The following is a 24325-nucleotide window of genomic DNA, read 5'->3' on the forward strand; positions in this document are numbered from 1 at the left end:
TAGAAAATGTAAAGTATCATGGAAAATACCAAAAAGAAATAAAAAAAAAATTCTTAAACTTTTTGAACGATAATCGATTTAAAGATACACCGGTATTGTCAAGCTATTGTTTATATCTCAAACATGTTTGTTTCAATTATTAAACAATTGTTTAGGACTCCCATTAGTTATAAACGCTTACTAAGGTTTCTTAATTATCTAGTTCAATGGCCAGCAAGATCCTATACACTTATGAAACCGACTGGTCCTACTGGTTGGCATGAAGGATGGAGAAAACAAGATAACGAAGATAATTACAATAGTAACGAAATTCAATATGGACATCATTTATACGGTACTAGATTTTATAACATTTATTATTTACAAATTGAATTTAGATTATTGTTTCAGTGTTTTAGAATAAGATATACATTAAACCATTTTGAATATAACTCTGGAATTTCAAAATAACTACAACATTTTACATATTTAGTTTATGTATAACAAAATAATATGTTTGACTAACAGGTTCTTTTGGATCAAACATGAAGTTTTCTTATTGTACCAAATACCAACAAACAGCAACTTCAGCTGAAAATTGGCCAAATAGAAATTATTGTATTCTAAGACAAGGGATATCATGTCCAACAGGTACATTTTATACTTCAGAAAACCCTGTATAAATAGATAAAATAATCATGATTTTTGTCAAATGTGCAGCATTTTTATGTTATTTATTTTTATTGCAAATGATCAAAAAGACATCAACAGTTGAAAAATTATAAAATATTGTTATTTTTTAAAATCAACAATTGCAGCTCTTTCAAGGTTGGAAAACATAGACTGTTTTGATTATTTGAAATGTCTTTTAATTTTGAACGTCTAAAATATTCTATTTTGAATACCCAAAACTTAGTATTTTGAATATCTGAATAAAGGCAACAGTAGGATACCGCTGTTCGAAATTTATAAATCGATTGAGAAGTAAACAAATCTGGGTTACAAACTAAAACTAAGAGAAACATATCAAAATATAGACAATAGCCATTTTCCTGACTTGGTACAGGACATTTAAAAAAAAAAAAATGGTGGGTTGAACCTGTTTTTTTTTGTGGCTAGACAAAACATTCTATTTTGATTATAAAAGAAAATATTTTGACTATCTAAAACATTCTCAAACATTCTGTTTTGAATATCCAACACATTCTATATTGAATATCCAAAAACATTATACAATGTATATAATTGAATTAAAAAATTTGAATACGAACAACCGAAAATACGAAATGTAGTCAATGAAATTTCGAAAATCTTTTGTAACAGATGATTAAAAAAGCCGATTTTGTTTCTATAAGTTTTTATCCTTAATGAGATGACAACAGTATGATAAAAATGATAAGGTCCTCGAAGACCTAAAGATTTTAACATAGGAAGATTATGTGTTCTTATTACTTTTATTAGTGTTCAAGAACGGAAGTATTTATTGGGATGACGAAGAAAGGAAAATAGCAACGAAAACGGCGGAGTACTATATACCTAGTGGAATATATGATAAAGATGCGCTCATAAACTACTGCTGCCGGTATAATATTTTTAGTATTAAATATACTGGATTGTTTCTTTAACTTATTTTGTTAGTTGATAATGCTTGAATTTGTCAGTTTTTATGAATAATCCTTTTTATAAGTAACCTTTCAGTTCGGAACTTTTTTTTTAATTTCACATGCAAGCGATAAATCAGTATAACCAGGGTGGACAACTTATTTGAACAATAGATGCGATACTTAATAGACGAAAAAGAGAGAAACATTCAAACCCTTATATCGTCAGAGTATATCCATATTGAGAATAAAACAAGTAGAGATTACCAAAAGTATAAAACAAAATTTATGAAGATAACCAACAGTGTGATATTAGCACAAATTTATCAGATTTTGAAAAAAAAAAAAAAAAACAAAGAGAAGACAATAGCTGGGCAGTTTTGCGAGATAAATAGAGAGCGAGATGTTTAATTATTTGATCTTTTTAAATTTCTTATATCTGAAATTTTTTATATTTTCCTTATGACTTATCCCCTTCTTACTAGATCTGACGGATCATACAGCACTAACATTCTCCTTCCAACAGAAAGATCGTTCTATCTGTTGCGCTTCTTCACATCCTCACTATGCCAACTGGTAAAGTGGATGGATGTTAGAATAGAATTTGTCAAAACAGATGACGAGGACCATAACAACAAAAACTATAACAGTGGGAGTCATCCAGCGAGTGATGGAAACAGCAACAACATGCTCTACTACTGCTATTATGAATGATTTATATCATAGTATAACATTTTATAGAATTAAGTCTTTATATACCATTAGCTTACATATGTGCCTTTTTCATTGTATTTGAACTAAAAACTCTACTCTGTGTATATAATTTTATCGTAATCAAACCAACCGTTTTACCGATTATTAATTTTATGTAATGTGTAACTTCACTAATCAAGTTCTTCGTCTTTTACCAAGAACTAAGGATCTGTTTTTGTAGCAAAGGAACAGATGTTCCTCTAAAATTTTGCGTTTTGCCATTTCAAATTTTACCATAAATATTTTCAGTTTCATTGTTTGTGATCCATGACTTCAACTGTATACAACAAATGACTAGATGTAAATAAAATACTTAATGAGAATGGTTCTAGTACTAAATCATACCATACTGGATTATTTGAAAATTGTATGTTACCGATCTATACTTTTTGATTTGTATTTTATGTTCTGTTGGCTATTTTGTCTTTAAATTTTGGTAAACTTACTGTTACTTATCTTATCGTTTTGCTTATTTTAACAACTATTTAGTTTTGTGTTTGTTTAACATAGTTTATTCTGTTTAAAAAATGATACAAGAACAATTCTTTTGAATTCTTTAATAAATTAAATACAAATTATAATATTACTATTGTTGTGTCTATATTATAACAAATATACAGTGTAACCTGTGTACTCCGGGGTACCAAAACAAAATGTCGGATTAAGTAGGGTCTCAGAATACTCAGATTTTTTCTGAAAGGATAGGCATATTTTGGGACCATGAAAATGTGTCGATTAAAGCAGGATGTTGGAATACATAGGTGTTGACATTAGGCAGGCTACACTGTATATATATGTTTCGGACCATATGAGTATTTGGACTATACGCGTATGGTCATGACCGTATGGGTATACACTCATATGGTCCGCCCATACGAGTAACAAGTTTACAGTTAATACTTAACACTTCACAAGGTATGACACTTTTAGTTGTCAAGTCATTGAAAAGACGCTATCAAAGGTCATTTTAATATATTACAATGATAAAAAGATTAACTAAAAACAAATAAGCATTTGATTTTACTCACTAGTCACAACTATGGTAAACACATTTTATACCTAATTATCGTTTTGTTATTACGCTTTATTGGCAACATGTCGACCTTGAAAGATATTTTTAAAATTTCTTAAAAGAACCGTTATGGAATTGTCAAGACCTCGTCATCACTGCACGAAGCTGCTAAGCATGTTTTAAACTTTTTCACTCGAAAGTAAAAAGTGTAACTACGAAGCATCGTGCACAACCAAGACGAGCTTATACAGAAAAGTTATGGTACGGCGACTAATATCTTGTGAAAATAAATTTCACACTTCGCATGAATACAAGAATACAAGTAGCGATGAAAACCAACTATGGCATCAATATCTAATGTTTATGTAGCCTTTGAATTATAACGTTTATAGTATTATTGAAACGGTTCTAATGCGTATTTAAAAAAAAATATACCTAAATGGTCCAAATACTCATATGGTCCGGACCGTTGATAACCAAACGAGTATATACTCATATGGTCGAACCATACGCGTATGGTCTAAATATTCATATGGTCCGGAATATATATATATGTATATATATATATTAACGTAATTCACTCTAGGTACCGTAAAATTGTCAATAAATTGTTTTCATTCTCTCTTCTGAACATCATTACGTTTGTGTTTGTTTTGTGATATTATACAAGTGTCTGATATTTGGATGAGTGATCTCTGACAAACGTGTCAACCCAGCAACATTATACATGTGCCTGTTGGAAGTAGGGGACATTTAATTAGTTGGTTGTTGTTTGTATCCATTATATTTGTTTTGTGTTTGTGAAATTGTGTTCAACATATCAAAATGTTTTTTTCCGAATGAATTACATATAGTCCTGTTGAGGCCCTTTATACCCTCTATCAACATACTTTTCCGTAATATATATATTTCAAGTCAAAACATTCCAGCAGTGCCTCATATGGAGTTTATATATGTCATTTGATTCGATATTCCAGTGCTCGGTTTTTCAATCATGATGTTTTTGAAAGAGAGTAGTGACGAAGGTTAAGTTTCAATTTTCGTAACAACAAAACCGTCCAAGATGCAATTTACTGAATTATTATTATCATCGGGTTATGACTTTTTTCTTTCGTTCTTGAATTGTCGTTGTCAGTTTATTTTTAATCTATGAGGTTGCCTGTCCCTCTGGTATCTATCGCCCCTCTTTTATAGTTTACTGTATATTATCGGTTTTTAAATTCATGTTCAAGATGCATTGTCCCTATGTATGCTTATATACAATTCATTTGTCCTGAGATGATACTTGACGAATTGGCAGTTATTGTGACGACTTCTACTGTGGACTCATTATTATTCGTTGTATACCAATTTTCATCAGTTTCATGGGTACAGGTAAACAACAAATTAAAATGTTCACGAATTTAAAATTTTCAAAAAGGCTTTGTATGCAGAGATTACCAATAACACGATATCAAATTACACGAAAATGCAAGTTTCCATCTATTTACGAAAATGGATACCCTCGAAAATAAATAAATAAACAATATTTCGTTTTCATAAAATTTTAAAATTGCTAAACTAATACTCATTATAAGATAACGTTAACATGGTTAACAAGGAAAATGAACTGTGACTACTATTTAACGACGGCAAACTTTCTTTTTAATCCGTGATTACATTGCTTTTGAAAAGATGAAGATATAAACAACAAACAAGTAAATAAAAGACCGAACATCCTTACCAAAAGAATCCAATGCCTCTTTCAGTACAAATGACCTTTTCCAGAAGGTCATCTTTTATTGTTCGAGAGAACTGCTGAATATAGTTTGATCCCAAACGCTGAAAATGTTAAAGCTGGAAACATTAAATAAAAAGATACATCGTGAGGATTGGGGTGTTACAGATTAAAGTTGTTTGGCATTATTAGATAAAATTTATGTGGACCTAATACCGTTGAAAGTTGTGGTAGTTCCAGGAATAACAACACAACAAGTTTTTACTTTCTTTATGCATTTAACATACAGATTAGTGGATGCACTTACAAACAAATAGCCAGGAAATCTTTAATCGGTAGGGCCTCTAATAAACACAGCTGTTCGTGCTATTTAACATTTCGTTGAATCAAAAACTCATTATATCTAGATGGTTTTCAACTTTTTATTCACCCTACATTTTAATATAAATCTTGACTACAAAAACAACGTGACATATTTTTGTTTTGGATTCAATGATTTAAATAGAATATATACGAAGGGAAGTAATCCTAAATGTATGTTAGGTTCAGGGAAATTTGTATCAACTGTTCTTGAAGTCAGATTAAATGTTAGTTGCAAGTAAATGACTCATCATAGATACCAGGACTGAAAAATGATACGACAGTCGACGTGCGTACTATGTTAAAAAAAAAGTGATGCAATGACAAAGTATCTTTTATGGCCGCGAAGTTGATATTTTGTGACAAAGTTTAAAAATCATCACCGACAAATGATATTTAAGATGACATAGTCATAGAAGTATCATGTGTTTTAAATGAATTTTTATATCTCATTTGTAAAAAGAAATTTTTCGAGCGTCCATAAAACTGGTAGATAGCAAGATATTGAGTGTACTAATTACAAAGAATTTAACAGTATCCGCAACACCTTCTGTGTCTGATTTTCGCAAGGTTCAATAGCTAACTTGATTTAACGCCAAACTATGTATTCATTTTATTCATTTTATAAATGGTATTTTTGTTTACCAGTATCAGATACATAAATGTCGACTTATTCAATTATTTTGACTCATACTAGTCAATCGACTTGTATCATTACCAAATCATTTGATACTTTTAAATTGGCGTTTAAGCTGCCAGATGTAAAGAGTCTAAGGGAAGAAATATCTAACTTCCAGGAGGGGTTATGGTTTTTAAAAAAAGGTTATTCTGACCCCCAATTTTATAAAGAAAATATATTCTGGACAAGCAGATAACAAAAAAGGTGCATATTCCAACATGCCTTATAGTGTTACATTTTTAAAGGAATAATCTGATTGATCGCGTAAAAAAACTTAATAAATTTGTTAGCGCCATGCTCGAAAAAAAAACCCCAACCCCCTTCCCCCCTTTTTGAAGTTAAAAGGCTGCACTCTAACCAAGTCGGTAGCGTTAAAGATTCATTTAACATTATACTGTTAAGGAGAAAAAAGTGACACACAAAAAATATTTAAATAAAAATATTTTCATATGCATTACCATGCATGAGGTTTTGAAAGATGTCCATAGTTATCTATGCTATGTATTAAAGGTGAAATGCAAAGGTTTTTTAAATTTTTGTTTGTTTTATATTTCAATCAATTGATAGAAATAAATACTAAAAAAAATATTGGAAGTAATTTGTGTGTCCTCGTATTACTGATAAAACTGGTAACTTTTTTTGGGAAAAGTGCAACATGATTATCTCCTTTTGTTTTGGAATCATTGTGACGTCATCTGTGTCCATCCATTCGGAATATAAACAAACAGTGAAACACGTGGAAACAATTACAAAACTATTAAGTTAACTATGGATTATCGGTTCACAGACGATGAACGTGAACAAGTAGACATTCCTGAAGTTAACTTTGCGATGTCAGTACAACCGTACATGTATGAACCCGTAATTCAGAGGATTACGGGTGCTGAATCGCATGAACTTGATGTCACTGATGATGAAGAATCCCACAGTTCTACATCTGACGTAGAAGATGAAAGTGAAAAATTAGATATGTCAACAGCCCGGCGGCTTCAGAATATATCATGGTACGTAAATTGTTTATTGAAGAATACAGACGCATTTTGTAATCATAATATAATAATAAGTAGGTAGGCCAACACAGTATACATTGCGACCTTTCTTCTTCTATTCACTTTTTGTATATTCTATCCGATGAATATATACTGTTTATAGCGAACAAGTTTATAGGGAACAAGGGTAGGGACAGAGAGCAGTGGATATTGAATTTTAAGTACGTACAGGTTTAGGGAAGAGGGAATTTGGGGATGGACAGGAGTTACTTGTTATTTCCTGTCAATCCCCTCTTACATGTAGGAAAACATGGTGACAATTGGCAATGGGTCGAGTGTAAACAATGTATCTTGTTGGGTTAATTGAACGAAAATTTAAAGAAGGCCTAAAATGGAAATTCTCTTCACTGAGGAACCCTCAGAGGAACCACTCTATATATTTGTCATTATATTTTGAAGTATCAGAAAATATATAGTGGTAATACGAAAATCAATGAAATTGTACAGTGAACATGTGTATTATTATCATGTAAAATGTACCTGTATAAATATGTGTGTGTGGGGGTGTGGGTGTAGACTTTGAATTATTGAGTTCAACATCTCTTCTAAAAATATTTGTTCAATCAGTTTTTATTTTGAACAAATTTTACAACATCATAGTACTTGTTAATGTTGGTGTGATCATTGACATACAATGTACATGTATATGTACAGTACACACATGTATATTTTAATAGGTTTGGACCCTGAGGGCAGGTGTTAGGTCGGAAGTTTTAATAAATTTAAAGTTATGGTTTATTTTATATATATATATATATATATATATATATATATATATATATATATATATATATATATATGTTTTTTTTTTAAATAGTATTACAGTCATGACAGTGGCTGACTTTAAGGGTTAAAAAATGTAATTTTGAATTTCCTTCTCAATTAATCATTGTTGGTTGATCATGATTTCTAAAGATGTATTACTGTGGTACAAAAAAAATGTACTCTTGATTAAATTAAGAACAAATTTGCTTGAACATATGGATTCTCTGTAAAAAACACCAACTCATGATTATCAAGTTGTTAATGAAAAATCATGGCTTTTAATACATGTACTTGTAATCAATTGCATTTTGTTACATACATGTACCTAAGATACATGTAAAATTATAATGGAATTTGGGAATATGTACAGTACATTGTATTTCCCATAAAGCCAAAGTTGATCGTTGTTTTAGCACTTACAGAGTTAATTACAGTGGCGGATCTAGAATTTTTCATAAGTAGGGCCCACTGGCTGCCTAGGAGAGGTCCCGCTCCGGTCATGCTTCAGTGATTCCCTGTATAATCAATGAAATTTTTCCACGAAAAATAATCTGCTTCTGATATAAATATATTTCATCTATTGAGAAACCCTTAAAACCATACTGTCTTGTACATCATGTACATGTTGTTTATAGAACATGTTATAAACATGTGACAATTCTGCCTTCAGTCAATACTTGTACCTAATATAATTGTATTACTTGATTTATTTCACTTAACTGGGCGGAGTTTAAACGGTTCGCTCATCATAGACCAGTCCATCTATATATAGGTGTTTAAGGATAAGCTCATCAATGAAGTGTCCAGTTATGGTCATAGATCCGGTTTAAAAATGTAAACACCATATATGTGTATTCGCAAGATAAATATGGAGACACAGCTGTTCTTTTAGTTGTAAAACTTGTTATAAGTGTTACATTCAATAAATTGAGGATATAAAAGTTCAACTATGAAGACGGCAGTTGCAAAATATGCATATTTCGTAATTCTATAACATTTAAATATACATTTTCCTTCCTTTTAACTATTATATGCTATACTATACTATATTATTAGTATAATAGTCCCAGCTTTATTCCGAATGATTTTGTTGTTGGGATGGGAGGTGGGGCAGTTGGATAACTTGAATAAGAGGGAGAAGATACCAGATGGACAGTTAAACTCATAGATAAAAAATAAACTAACAACGCCATGTCTAAAAAAAAAGACAAACAAAAATTGAACAAAAGAAACAACTTTAAATTCAAATAAGTCACCACCAGAATTATCAGAATATCTTTCGTTCGGAACCATGTATTTCTTTATTGTCGAACGTGCTGCATTTTCACACTCTGTAGTTTGTTTTTTTTTAGTATGAGGGACAAGTGGGATGGTTACACTGTCTCTCTCTCTCTCTCTTTTATTTTGTTCAATACTTTTAATTTGTTTTCAACTTCGATTTACATGTAAATAGATATAGGAAGATGTGGTGTGAGTGCCAATGAGACAACTCTCCATACAAATAACAATTTAAAAAGTAAACCATTATAGGTTAAAGTACGGCCTTCAACACGGAGCCTTAGCTCACACCGAACAACAAGCTATAAAGGGCCCCAAGATTACTAGTGTAAAACCATTCAAACGGGAAAACCAACGGTCTAATCTATATAAACAAAACGAGAAACGAGAAACACGTATATATTAAGCATATATAAACTGAAACTAATATTTTCATTACAAAATTTTTAATGTATCACAGACGTTTGAAAATTATACATTGAAAGTAAGTTAAACATTGTCATCATTGTCACTATCACTGTCACCGCTGTCTGCCAGATCAATGATCAATCTCTCCATTTGTTCGTCGATTACAATGTCTCTTTTTCTGTATTCTTCTTCGATAATTGCAACATGACGGCAAGTTTTCTCCCAATCAGAAACTGTGATATCTGCCACTGCTTCATGCGCAAGTTTTAAAACATCGTCAATCCTGTGGGTAACGTTTCTTGAGGCGACACTTTGTTTTACTTGGTTCCATATCAGTTCTATAGGATTTAGATCTGGATGATAAGGAGGAAGACGTAAAATGTCATGTCCTCTCTCTCTGGCGATATTGTCTATAACATATTTTGGCGTTTGGTTGTTGGCTTTTGCTAAAGCAAGAAGCTGTGGACGGAGAAGTTTATTGTCAAACTGTATTTCGTGTAATCGAAGATAAGCCTGAATATCTGCTTTCTTGGTATTGGTTGTGGGACATTTGTCAAACTGTACAGAATGGTATGATGCATTGTCCATTATTATAACGCTCTTTTCGGGTAGGTTGCTCAAAAGTTTTTCTGTAAACCACTTTTTAAAGTTCTCACCATTCATCTCGTGATGGTACACGATTGAGCCTTGTAAATCAGTAATGCATTTGGTACAAATCCTAACATTCCGCCCCCGTGAACGATGATAAGACGTTGTCCGCGGCTTACTGGTTCTAAAACCCGGCATTCATCTTCATGTTGCCAACATTTCTTTGCAGTATATGCAGTGTCAATCCACGTCTCATCTATGTACACCAAGTTCATACCTTTCTTTTATTCTGTTCAAATACTGAATTCGCTTTTCAACGATGGCAATCTTCTCGATCAGAACCTTTCTCTTTGTTTGAGAGCGCTTCCACTTGAAACCAAGTTCCTTCACAATTTTCAGAAGTAGTGATTTACCCCCGGGAAAATAAATGTCACACTTTAGCGATTCATAAAGTCTATCAATGGTTGGTAACTGACGGCGGACTGTGTAAAATTCATGAATCTTCTGTCTTATGGCACATTTATCGAAGTCATCAACAGGCTTATATGGACCTCTTACTTTCTGTCTTTCTGGTAAAAAAAGTCTCCCTTTTTCATTTTTCTCACGTCGAATTCTCCGTATAGTAGCCTCGCTAACCAGGGTAGCTTCTGCTGCTCTTTCTGTGTGTGCTTTTACTAGCGTGGATGTCGGTTGCTGAATCTGCGACTCAAAAAACTTTGACACGTTGTAGACTATTTCTTTTGAATGAGAGGAAAGTATTCGCTTACGCTCGGCCATGTTTCGTAATACAGAATGATTTAACAGGATTATAAGATGTGCTTAAATAGTAAATCTAAAAAGCGGCAAAACATTCACGCGTAAACCGAGAATTTCTTTTTTTAAAGCTTGTATTATGATTATATTTTAGGAAGGAAAAATGGGGTGTAAATATCTTATTTTCAATATATATATTTTTTTATAATATTAATCTCAAAATAAGAAATATTTGAATAGAATAATACCAGGGCTGGTACTTTCAAATACTAAGCTATAGCACATATAAATATTTTTTATTTCAAAATTGTTCTACACCTCCCATATCATGCACTCATCCTTTAGTAAATTCGTTAGGTGACACTGATAGGTGATTAGAAATCAATAACAATTATAACGGAAATCATCCTTATCATACACATCTTCAAATAGACTGTCCTTATGCAAATTAAAACTTAAGCTCCGCCCGATCAGTTGAAATCACATTGGTAATACAACTCCATTATTTTAGAGTATATTGTAAATTTCATATTTTGTTATCTTCTATTATGTATAGGTGCAAGTGTCAGAATTGTTCCTTAATGCCCACTGTACAAGAGTCCAAGTGCTGCCAAGAAACTAACATTATAGATGGGAAAATTGAGGAGGCTGCCATCACATGTATTACTCACCATGAGGGATTTGTGGCAAACTGTCTAAACATTTATGTCTTGGAAACTTCATATTATGAATACCTACAAGAAAATGGTCCATTTGATCCAAGCCAAATGATTCATGAGTAAGTATACTGTCACATGGCTAATGCAAGTGGAAAATTACCTTTCATTATACACTAACATGTATCATTTGTACTTTATTTTTAGATTTGCTATCACAAATCAATCACTTAGTGAATTACCATATGCCTGTACATGTATGAAATCTAGTTTTTGTTGAGCCTGCGACTTCTGTGGCAGAAAGCTTTACATAAGGATAGGGATCCTGAGGCGGGATGATAAGCTAACTTCTTAAAAATAAAAGCTTTATATTTCAGAAGGTTGAAGACCTGGATGCTTCATACTTTGTATTCAGATGTGTCATGATGTTAAGTTTCTGTATGTCATACATGTATGTCCATTATCCTCGACCTCATTTTCATTGTTCAGTGACGACTTAAAAAAAAGTGTTTTTTTTTTTGTAATGTTAAAAAAATCTTTCTTATTAAATAGGATAACTGTTTTTGTGTGTACCTTTGCAAAATCCTCATGCCTGTCAGATGTGAAACAACTTTTACTTCACCTCAACCTCATTTCATTGATCAGTGAACAAGGTTAAGTTGTGGTGGTAAAGTCCATATCTCAGATACGTCATGTATAAGCAATAGGTAAAGTATATTTGGTGTATGAAAGGACTGTAAGGTAAACATGTCTAGCTTGCAATAGTCATCTGACCTCAATTTCATGGATTAATGGTCAAAGTTAATTGTTTGAGTTTTTGTCTTTTTTTCTAATACTATATGCAATACATCAACTATGTTTGGTATATAGAAATATCTAATGCCAGTTGCACAGGTTTTACTTCACATTAACCTAATTTTCACAGTTCATTGCTCAGTGTAAAGTTTTTGTGTTTTGGTATGTTTTTTCTTAAACTATTTAAGCAATAGGTCAACTATATTTGTTATATTTGTTGTATGGAAGACTTTTTAGCTGTATATGTTTGACTGGTATTGTTCATTTGACCTTGACCTCATTATTATGGTTCAGTGGTTAATGTTAAGTTTATGTGACAGTTGATAAAAGCTTTATATTAAGAACTATCAAAATCATATCAATGATAAGAAAAGAAGGCGAGACATTTCAGTGTGTGCACTCTTATTTGTTCTTGGACGCTAGAGTTAATATAGTACAGATTCCAGAAAGAATTTTTTACTATATTTTAAAATCCTCAACAAGGTTCAAAAGAATAAATAAACATTAATAGGATTTTTTTCAAGAAAATTAATAAGTATGGTTATGCATTAAGTCATTTTGGGGGCCGTTAAAAGCTTGCTGTCAGTATGAGCAAGGGTCCATGTTGGAAGCCCGTACTTTGACTTTTAATAATTTATTTACTACAAATTGTGACTTGGATGGAGAATTGTCTCATTTGCACTCATACCGCATCTTGTTTCCTTGAATAAAAAAGATGAGCCATCTCATTTGCACTCATATCGCATCTTGTTTCCTGGAATAAAAAAGATGAGCCATCATCATGTGTGTAAGAATATATATTGTGGACAGCAACACAACAACAAAAATAACTAAGACAGTAATACATCATTTTTAAAAATAGTACTGAATACATTCTTGTTTTCAGAAATTACAGATATTTGGCATATAGAAGGTTTACCAGGTGGATTTACCGTGTACTTGGAAAACACAGAAGAGTTGTTTTGCCATCATGTGTTGTTGGCAAAATAAGGAAACAGTTCCCAGCTGAACAATATACTGGCTTTAAATACCCAAAATGACTACACATATTATATTACTATGATAATAAAATCTTTATCACATTTATTCATTATTAAATCTATTGACATGTTGTTGAATCACATTCTCCTTTTCTTGTCTGTTTGCCTGATCTGCTAAGGGAGGTGGCACAACCAGTCTTTTGTCAACTGCTGCTTTATCTAAGGCACTCTTGTAAGATGGATATGTTTCTCGATATAGCAGCAGCTCTTCCATCAGTTCATCAACATAACCTTTAAATATAAAATTGTAAATAAACTAATCATGCTAATGTACATAGGAACAAAAAAACTTGAATCGTTCAGAATGTCCATCATAGCTGATACAAGTAATTATGGAGAACTTTCAATTTATTCTTTTTTTAAATGCAGATCATTGTCTTATATATTATATATATTATAACCATGACACCCATATAAGTTACAGATGGAAAGAATCTACATACACGTACATTTCACAATGCATTTTGCAAAAATATTGTCTGACAACTATTTAAGAGTTATTGTCATGAATGAGTTTTTTTACAGTTCTTCCATTTTGACTGTCATTTTGACACTTTTTATTATTCTAGCAACTACAAGTTATCATGGTTATCAGCTGATAAGAAATAAAAAAAAAACTGAAAAAAATGTGAGCTATTGATCACTGATGATACATCTGCGTAAAAATCTGTAAAAACAGTTATAGCTAGTTGTTTGGTGTGAGCCAAGGCTCAGTGTAGAAGACCGTACCTTGACCTATGATGGTTTTCTATTATAATTTGTTATTTGGATGGAGACTTGTTTCATTGGCACTCATACCACATCTTCCTATATCTATTATGTGGAAAAATCTTACCGAAAGTTTGTTTGACTTTAACCTCCTTAGCAATTGCATCACCTTTCCTTCCTTTTGGATAGGATATACTAAATTGAAGTCTTCCTTCTGTGGTTGCCTGACTCCTACTGGTGTTTTCATTTAAGTGCAGCACACTTAAGAAAAGTCTGAAAAATTTGCAATGTATATATGTTGGATTACATTAATTACTATCACATTATTTGATGAAAACAATTTGAAGGTGGCTTCTCATGTATAAACATGCAAAATTATACAGAAACATATTGGTATTAAAGTATTTTTTTTCAAATGATACATAGTGGTACAAGCATGATCAATCTGGATCTTATATATGCCTGTCGCTGACCAGGAGCCCTTAATTCAGTAGTTTGAAGTCCATTGCAGTTTGATATTTGACCATATTATCTTTTAAAGTATAAATTTGTGGCAGCAACTGAGGAAATGAGGTTCAAATCTTTTTATGAAAATTAACAATTTAATCAATAAAGAAAACAAAAAAGTGAAAAATTAATTAAATTGAAATGAATGTAATGAGAAGGATTGCAAGAATATATTTTTTCAGTATGCAAGTGTTTTTATACAACTGCAAAAAATAAAAAAAACTTCTGGTGGTATACATTTTTTGTATTGGTATCAATTCATCGTCATCAGCGTCCACCGAAGGCAGATGCTTTCCCTAATCACTAATGGAAGATTGGGATTGATTTTGGTGCTTATGGTCCAAACTGTTTAGGAATTAGGGCCCAAAAAGGGGGGTCAAAATATGCATTTTTGTCTTTTCCAGACAATAACTTGTCTGTAAGTGTAGAGATATCTCTGAAATTGGACCATAAGGTTTAATACCAGAAAGGAAAGGTTGGGATAGATTTTAGGGGTTATGACCCTCACTGTTAAGGAATCAGGAGCAAACGCACTACTTTTCTATGTTGCTTATTTCTTGACCAATTTAAAAATGGTTTTATTCTTGAATTCTTAGGATTCTTTAATATGCTGAATCTAACAGTGTATCAAGTTTCCGGATTTTGGGCCCCTTTCACTACAAACCATTTAAGTCTGAAATGGCCTATATCTGTACTCGACTGTACTGATTTTTACTCGACCAGTCTGAATTGGTCTGACTTTTACTTGACATTACTCGACCCCAGTCTGAACCATACTTGACTGTACTGAATCGTACTTGACCCTGATCTTTTCCGTTGAAAATAGTCTGAACTAATACTCGACCAGTCTGAAACAGTCTTAACCCATTCTTAATCTGTACTCGACCTATTTTTCCAGTCTAAACCATACTTAACCAAAGGTCTGAACAATACTCGACCAGTCTGAACCATATTAAGACCAAATAACTTTTACTTTTTTAACTGTTAAAATAAATTTCTTTTTAACTGACATATAATTATAACAACAGCCAACAAAATTTATAAATTGTTTAACCTTATATTAGAAATATATCTTTTATTATATTAAGGATAAAAAAGTAATATATTATATATAATTTATATCAAAAAGGGATAAAATTAAATAAATAAATAAAACTGTTTTTCTGAGTAGTGGGGAAATATAAAGTATAACCTCTGCTTGGGGCAAATTCATAAATAAGATCACATCTGGTCAGAGGTATTAAATTCTAAATAACATTTATTCAAAATTGCAACATCCTGTTTAACTTAAAAAACACGGCCTTTCGAATATACAAGATAAGTAATACACGAATTTAAGAAAATAGGGCTTTCGTTTTACCCACAGGTAAAACACATATGTAATGAGGCAATTGGACCATATTAAAGTGCTTAATGAATGCCATGTCTTTAATTTGACAAAAATTCTTAAATCAATTGAAATAATTTTTTACTGTTACTTTGGAACACATTTTCTTTTTTAAAAAAGGTTATCAAGGATCGATATGGAAATTCTATTATCATGATTATATTAAATTCTTGGTTAAATAAAACAAAACAATTGAGGTCTCATTTTTTAAAAAATTATTAAGTTGTTTTATAGACTATTTTATATAAATATTAATAAACAAAAAAACAACATTCACTGCATTATTAACTAAAGTCAACAGACAACATAAATCTATACTAGGCTTAAGTTAATGGTGAAAATAGTCAAGTTAGCATAGAATACTTCAGAAATATTCATAAAATTTTGAATAATATTAAAAATATTAGTCACAATTCATTGTTTAGATTATTTGATCAGCTTGTTTTATTTGTATTTTAAGGTTGATATATATTATTATATAAATGTTGATTAATATTGTGTTGAAGTTATATTATGATTGATTATTGTGAAATTTTAATTTCAATACTATATTGGGGTTCGTGTTGTTTATTCTTTAGTTTTCTATGTTGTGTCATGTGTACTATTGTTTTTCTGTTTGTCTTTTTCATTTTTAGCCATGGCGTTGTCAGTTTGTTTTAGATTTATGAGTTTGACTGTCCCTTTGGTATCTTTCGTCCCTCTTTTGAATACATTTTTAATTTCAAGTTGTTGTTCAAATTTCATTTTTATTAAAAACTATTTCCTAAATTGATAAAATTCAGTTGATAGATACAAAGAATAGGTCTAGGTTGGTTAATACTTGGTCGAGTATGGTTCAGACTAGGTCGAGTATGGTTCAGACTAGGTCGAGTATGGTTCAGACTAGGTTGAGCATGGTTCAGACTCGTATAAAATGGTTAAGAACTGGTCAAGTACAAATTCAGACTGTTAAGTATGGTTCAGACTACAGTCAAGTATTATCAAGTAAATTTCAGACCAATTCAGACTGGTCGAGTAAAAATCAGTACAGTCTAGTTCAGATATAGGCCATTTCAGACTTTTACTGGATTGTAGTGTTTTAAAAAATGGTCCACGTTGAGGTCCAAAGGGTCCATAATTAAACTTTGTTTGAATTCATCAAAAATTGAACTCTTGGGGTTCTTTGATATCCCGAATCTAACCTTGTATTTAGATATTTAAATTTAGGCCCTGTTTTCAAATTGGTCTGTATTAAGGTCCAAAGGCAAAGGGTAAAAAATTAATCTTGTTTCATATCAACAAAAACTAATTTTTGGGGTTCTTTACTATAGTCTAAATTTTAATGTGTATTTGAATTTTTGATTATGGACCCAGTTTTCAAGTTGGTCCAAATCAAGGTCCAAAATTAAGCTGTGTTTGATTTCAACAAAAATGGAATGTATGGGGTACTTTGATATGCTGTCAGAATCTAACCATGAATTAGATTTTGGATATTGGACCATAATAGGTAAATGTCTAGTTTAAAAAATTCAGTTCTTAGACCACATTCATTCTGTGTCCGAAACCTCAGTTGTGTCAAATACTTAATCACAATCAAAATTCAGAGCTGTATCAAGCTTGAATGTTGTGTCCATATTTGCCTCAACTATTCAGGGTTTGACCTCTGCAGTCGTATCAAGCTGTGCCCTGCAGAGCATTTTATTAAGTAGGCTAAGTGTTCAAATGTTACAAACCTTGCCCTCATTTGCCAGTAGAAGAAATGTGTTGACTTTGGAGCAAAGTAGCAAACAATGTTGTGAAACGACTCCAACCCAGATGTCTGTTCTGCTGGTGATAACTTCTTGATGTCTTTTAACAACATTCGTCCACATATTACTTTTTCAAATTCTATGTAGGCAGGTGATCCTATATTAAAATGAAAAGGTTATTACTTATTCAAAGTATTGTCTATTCATATTTGATTACTAGTACAATGTACATACTTCTTTTTGCAGATTCAGTAAAAATTAAATCTACAATAAAAGAGGGTTGCAATGGGGGTACCTTTATGATGAATAACAGTAAAATTTCTTGCCAAATGAAGTTAATGGTAATTTTTAGTGTATAATGATAAAATGTACACTTTCTTTTAGATGATGAAAACATCAACTGACTTTGAAGAATCACGTTAATTTTTTCCAAAAAAGTTGGTTACAATAACTATTTGAGACCTCTGACGAATCATGATAAGGATATTATGATACAAACAGTAGCCGAAATGAATGTTTGACGCCCGACGTTAAAAGGCATTACTACCTGCATAAAGAAGCACTGAATTTCTAAAATAAGTGTTTTGATAAATAAAACTTAAAAGAAACAGTTAAATTATTTTTTTGTTTCAATATCAATACAATGTAAACTATATTTGTAAATTTATCAAATAATATGACTTAAAAACTAATGTGTTGTTTAGAAAAATTTTACATATTGAGCATGTTGAGAATTTAAACTTATAAATTAACTGTTTACCCATTTTGATCCATTCTCTATCTTCCAAGGGTCCATGTAAACATTAGGAAACAGGTCACCATGGCCGTCATGGACATTAGCACAATGTTTCAATACAGACTGCCACTTCTGTACCAACTCCTCACCATTACCATTGCTACTTGCAGCACACCAATACATATGGTTACTGATTGACCTAGACCATCTTCCTATGCCCTGGTATCCTTTTTTTGATGACTTCCCTTTCAGTTCCTACTTCTTGTAAATTCCTGTTCAAAGTTTGATGATGATGATAGTTACAGTGTAAATATATTGTCACAGTTTGGCTATACCTTTTTGATTAATGAACTTTTCATTTTTTAATAACAATAGAACTTATTATATATATAGTTTTGTAAGATAGAACAATAATTTTGGCTTAAATCACTGTTTATACATTTGTAAATTGTAGTTAATTTTATTATGTAACAATAATATAAAAAGCCAAAAGGTGTATATGCAAGAAAAATGTATATAGTTCTGCTCTTATTAGACAAGCTAGATGTACAGTTTTTTCTCCTTGGGAGTTGTTTCCCTTTGAAAATAAATCTTAACATCAACCCAAATTTGATAACTTGTTTGATCAGTTGAAAGAAATACAAATGAATGTATCAATTTGATTGCAGTAAATGAATTCTTCGAATAAGGAAAAGGACTTGATAAGTACAAAATGTACTGAATGATTTTAATCAAGACAATAATTTTAACTAAATGTACATGTAACTATGTTCTAACAACCAATTAAAACATCACAAGAATGATGAATACCTGTTGCTACATGCCATACATCAAACATGTGTTGGATGCTTGGTATCTTTTCTCTCATGAACTTCTTCACCTGGCTATGTCTATCTGTAATGAGGTGGGATACTTGAACTTGTTGGTTGTGAAGAAAGTTCAAACATCTTATTAGCCCTCTTGTTCCATAGCATAACTGTTTTTTACCTCATTGCTCTGAAAATATATAAGAATCAAGTTATTTAAAAAAAAGGTTAAAATGTATTCATACCATTATTATTATTATTTTAAAAATATCAATGTGATATCAATGACAGTAAATCTGATAATCCTCTGAAGCAGAAAGCTTATTCTCTATTTTTTATCTAAAAATAAAACGTCTTTTAAATTAACATATATATAGTGTGTTCAATTTAATAGATAGATTGATTAATGTTTGCTTAACACCCAGTAGCAAATAATACATGCATGATCTGGACAATTTTGTACCAGTAAGTATTTTATATATGTTCTCAATATTTGCTCAATGTTGAAAGCCGTACAGTGACCTTTAGTTGTTCATCTCTGTGACATTTAGTCTCTTGTGTAGACGTGTGAAATTGGCAATCATACCACATTTTCTTTTTTTTATATTAACCATGATATATTAACTTAATTAACTGCACAAACTTACCTGTACCAACTGCATATCTATCACTTTTGATGTTGTCAAATCCATTACACTGTATGAACCATATTTGGCTGTGTGACCAGGTGAACAGCAACGTGCATCACCACCAAGCTTTAATGATCTCCCTAAATCTTTTACCTCATCAACTAGTTCTAGCTGTTTTCTACTCCAGACTGAGTTTACAGCAGGAACTAAGTAGGCAGTTTGCATATAATTGTAAGTGCGTAGTGAAAAAAACTGAACTCCAGCATGTTTCATAAATTTTAATGCCTTACTTGGATTACTGCCTGAAAACAGAATAGCACCAGCCAAAACTAAATTTCCAACCGGCATGGTATTAGACATTGGTTGACTCTTCCAACTTTTTAAATGCCCACAATCACAAGTTATATTGATCTGAATAAAAGTTCCAGTCACTTATTTTCCTATTTCCTCTGAGGTAAGGGTTTTCCTACATTCTGCACATTCCCTAAATAAATCATTTAATTCGGTCTCAAAAACAATAAACTTTCTTTCCTTAGCCTCATTTTTCTGTTCATTGATATCAATAACCCCCTCAATTTCCTCTTCTTCATCCGATGGTACCCATTGAGGATCACCTGAATCACTCAATTCATCCTCCTCAGTTGTTATAAGTTGGCTGCTGGCATTACTTCCAAGTAGTTCTTGTGGTATGACAATATGGTCTGTTTGTGTACTACTGTCAGTCATTTGAATGGAAGCTTGAATCTGGGCATTTTGTTGAGGATACTAAATAAAAGAAGGAGACATTACTTAGCTTTAAATATAAATAAATCAGAATAAATAGTTCATATAAAAAAGAAGATGTGGTATGATTGCCAATGAGGCAACTGTCCACAAGAGACCAAAATGACATATACATTAATAACTATAGGTCACCGTACAGCCTACAACAATGAGCACAGTCCAAACTACATTGTTAGCGATAAAAGGCCCAGATATGACAATGTAAAACAATTCAAACGAGAAAACTAACAGCCTTATTTATATAAAATTATGTTTTACTTATATACAGTTTTAAATACATATATGTTAAAATGCTGTTCCATTTACATGTATTAATTAACTTGCAAGCATGTAGGAAGTAACAAAACTTTAATTTGACAAATAATTCTACATTTTGTTGACCGTGATATAAATAATAAACATTTCCTGCAGGATGTGTTATTGGTAATCATATCACATCATCTCATTTTTATATTTGTTTATTAATAAGTTTCAAATTGTAACGACCGCATCTGCATTATAAACTATATTGTCCATATATTTACCTTGTGATCTCATACAGACACACTGACTAGAAAATGTTATGCACAACAACTGTTGTCATAGTTTGGTTTTTTTAGGGGGGGGGGGTAATAATTTTTAAAAAGCTTTAAATTGAATTAATAGTGTATACATTGCTGTTATGTTTTTTTATATATTTAGATATGTATTAATTGCTGCCTGAAGACCAATATCTGAATATAAGAGGCATGGGGCTATTTTCTGCTCTTTGTTTTGTTGGATTAAAACTCTCTCTTTGATACTGATTCCTTTCTCAATTCTAATTTTCAAGTTTTATATTGACATGTACATGTACACTGAAAGTTCAGTATATCATTTGTTTGGGTATATAATGTATGTATATATGGTAAATGAGACAGCAACCTAACAGCAGATAGTTTTTGAAGACTGATTATGTGTTCCTGGTACATATAAAAAAAGATCAGTGATTGACATTCAAACCTACCACTATTTTGTTATCAGTCTGGGAAAACATCTGTCTGTTGTCTGTCATACCAGATGGAAGTGGCATACTTGTCTCCAGATCATGTGGTTCTAATTCACTTAAACAACTATTTTCAGATTCTTCTACATGTACATCATCATCACTCATATCCAACACTTGTGACAATTCAGTTTCAGTACGAAATGACCATGATGACACCTTGCCTTCACTGAATCCCTGAAATATCTGAAATGAAATTGCGATACTGAATACTTAAGAAATTTACATGTACACAGCATTTGTAGATTTATCCATTTTTATTAAATTTAATATTTGGTTTATGACATACATTGTACATGGAAATTAATGTGAAATAAATTTTCACCTGTGGTCCCTTATAAACTTCATGAAGATAGTAAATTAAATTTACCAGTTAGATATTTTAAATAATCTACACATATTTTAAGTACAGTAACCATGGTGTATTTGAAAATAATAAATATGCATTTACATGTATTATGTAAGTACATTTTTTTAAGATTCAGAATAATGTTCTTTTATCGCATGCAATAATTGTGTATGAAAAATAATGTAATATTGAATGAACAGCTATTTAAAAAGCTCATCTTTATTAATTTTGATGGGCATAAATCGGAGAAGTGTTTGTTATTGCCAATGAGACTGCTTACCACCACTCACCAGTCAAAACCATAGGCCACCATTTGATCTTCCACAATGAGATAAATCCATACAGTAAGGACAAAAGTAAAGTTGAAATTATTGTAGACCTGGATAAATTTAAGGAAAGAACTTTTATAAAAAAGAAGTCAAATTAATTAATCCATACATATGTAAATATGTCTTTTTCCTATAAATGTAGAGTTTATAAGGGGATGGGAGGGATGGGGTGTCTTCATTTGGGATTATAAGTGTTGTGTTTAGAGTAGCAGATACACATATGGGATCCCTCAAATTTATACTAGCTTAGAGGTAATATAAACATTATCCTAATTGAAACATGAAAATGCACATTCTGTCTTCTTTTTCTATATTTTGGGGCCCCAGCCCATGCAGTTTGAGCACCAATAAAAATATGTTGTTAGGTTACACCAACCAAATTATAACCACAAATGACTCTTATCCTTGTAATAAAATAATAAATTTTATTTTATAATATTGATACCTCTAATCTCCGTCTCTTTTCCAATGCTCTAGATGCATGTCTCTTCCTTTTACTCGGACTGGCTCCCAGGGCAGAAGTCTTTTTCCCCGACTTATAGTCAAATATTTTGGGTACAGCATTTGGTTTCAGTGTTTTCTGTTTTGGTGTAAACTTCACGGACGCGGCAATCCTTGCGTCTATAACAAATTGATCGAATTCAAAGTGTTTAGAACACAATCTTGAATGCTCCGTAGGAAGGAAGTTCTGTCTCATCACCTTTTGTATCCATATCTTTCTCCTGTCTGGGTCTTTCGGGAACGTAAACAACCTATATCCTTGACATGACGTAGTATTGCAGTTAAATGCTACACAGTACACCATAGCTTGTTCTATTTGTTTACAATTTCCCGCTCTAATGATAGATATCGATAGCGTAACGAAGGACTCATATGACGTCACCGCGAGGAGGAAGTAAAGGGAGATAAACAAGGTTGGTATTTCCCGCGATTTTCAAAACTGATATTTACCTGTTAATTTTAGTACCAGCGAGGTTTGGAATTTACGGATAAGAATAATTTTCAACATTTTAGACATAAAAGCCTGCGAATTGCACCCTTTTCTCAATTTTTGTTTTACCTTTGCATTTCACCTTTAAGGGCCATCATATTGCGTTTTGTAACTGATACACAAAGTTGTTTATAGAAAGTAGCAATTCCGAGATTCGCCATGAAGGTAGGTAAGTCGTTATTCATGAAACAGATAATGTTCTACGTCCTATAAGCATGTTATACATTTTTTTGTCAAAAATGCATATAAAGTCAGACCTGTGCATATTGGTATACTAATGTTGCCTTGATTGATCGTCTTTATAACGTGTTATAATATTCTTGTAGGTATCTTTGAAAAAAATTACTTTAACTGTTTAGTCTATTGTTGTTGCTATTTATTTGGCGTGGATTAGTACTAATAAATCCTGGAATTATGTTATTGTGTTATGGTAAAGTTATGTTAACTTGTCTTTTATTTTTTTATTATTTGCCAAGTCTATATGACTTTTTTTGTTTCTTTTTACATACTTGTTTGTTTTATGGTGATAAAGTTTATAACAATGTGATTACTATACCTTTTTTTGACATATTTACCCATAATGTCTGTTTGTTATGTGCACACATCGTTGTCATGGAATTATATACCACTCTAATGTCATACATGTGAAAGGTTTAGCTAATTTTTTAAACAGTTTAATTCACCATTTTCTACATAAGAACATGCCTGTACCAAGTCAGGGATATGACAGTTGTAATCCATTCGTTTTTTGTGTTTGAGATTTCGATTTTGCCATTTGAGTAATGACTTTCCGTTTTGAATTTTCCCTGGAGCGCGGTAGTTTCGTTATTTTACTCTTTTTGTTATAAATGATGAGAGGAAGAAAGATTTGACATCATCACAAATCATGTGCAAGAAAACAACCAGATAAAAATAA

The 24325-nt window shown here is 31.6% G+C and overlaps 3 protein-coding genes across 3 annotated transcripts; 1 reads left to right on the forward strand and 2 right to left on the reverse strand.

Annotated features, from left to right (window-relative positions):
* Positions 1-6748: 6748 nt before the first annotated feature.
* On the forward strand, positions 6749-13479 carry LOC143080459 (P2X purinoceptor 7-like). Its single transcript, XM_076256312.1, has 3 exons — positions 6749-7105; positions 11499-11720; positions 13280-13479. The coding sequence occupies exons 1-3, from the start codon at positions 6870-6872 to the stop codon at positions 13431-13433; spliced, it is 612 nt and encodes a 203-aa protein (XP_076112427.1). The 5' UTR covers positions 6749-6869; the 3' UTR covers positions 13434-13479.
* LOC143080460 (uncharacterized) lies at positions 13443-18769 on the reverse strand. Its single transcript, XM_076256313.1, has 4 exons — positions 18523-18769; positions 17748-17919; positions 14269-14414; positions 13443-13664 (listed from the first exon to the last, which is right to left on the reverse strand). Exons 1-4 carry the CDS (start codon positions 18524-18526, stop codon positions 13477-13479), a joined length of 510 nt encoding a protein of 169 aa, XP_076112428.1. The 5' UTR covers positions 18527-18769; the 3' UTR covers positions 13443-13476.
* A 1375-nt stretch (positions 18770-20144) lies between these two features.
* LOC143080458 (uncharacterized) lies at positions 20145-24113 on the reverse strand. The gene is made up of 3 exons (XM_076256311.1): positions 22864-24113; positions 21702-21926; positions 20145-20698 (listed from the first exon to the last, which is right to left on the reverse strand). The coding sequence occupies exons 1-3, from the start codon at positions 23221-23223 to the stop codon at positions 20366-20368; spliced, it is 918 nt and encodes a 305-aa protein (XP_076112426.1). The 5' UTR covers positions 23224-24113; the 3' UTR covers positions 20145-20365.
* Positions 24114-24325: the final 212 nt, after the last annotated feature.

This window comes from Mytilus galloprovincialis, chromosome 6 (assembly GCF_965363235.1).
Source record: "Mytilus galloprovincialis chromosome 6, xbMytGall1.hap1.1, whole genome shotgun sequence".
Lineage (NCBI taxonomy): Eukaryota > Metazoa > Mollusca > Bivalvia > Mytilida > Mytilidae > Mytilus > Mytilus galloprovincialis.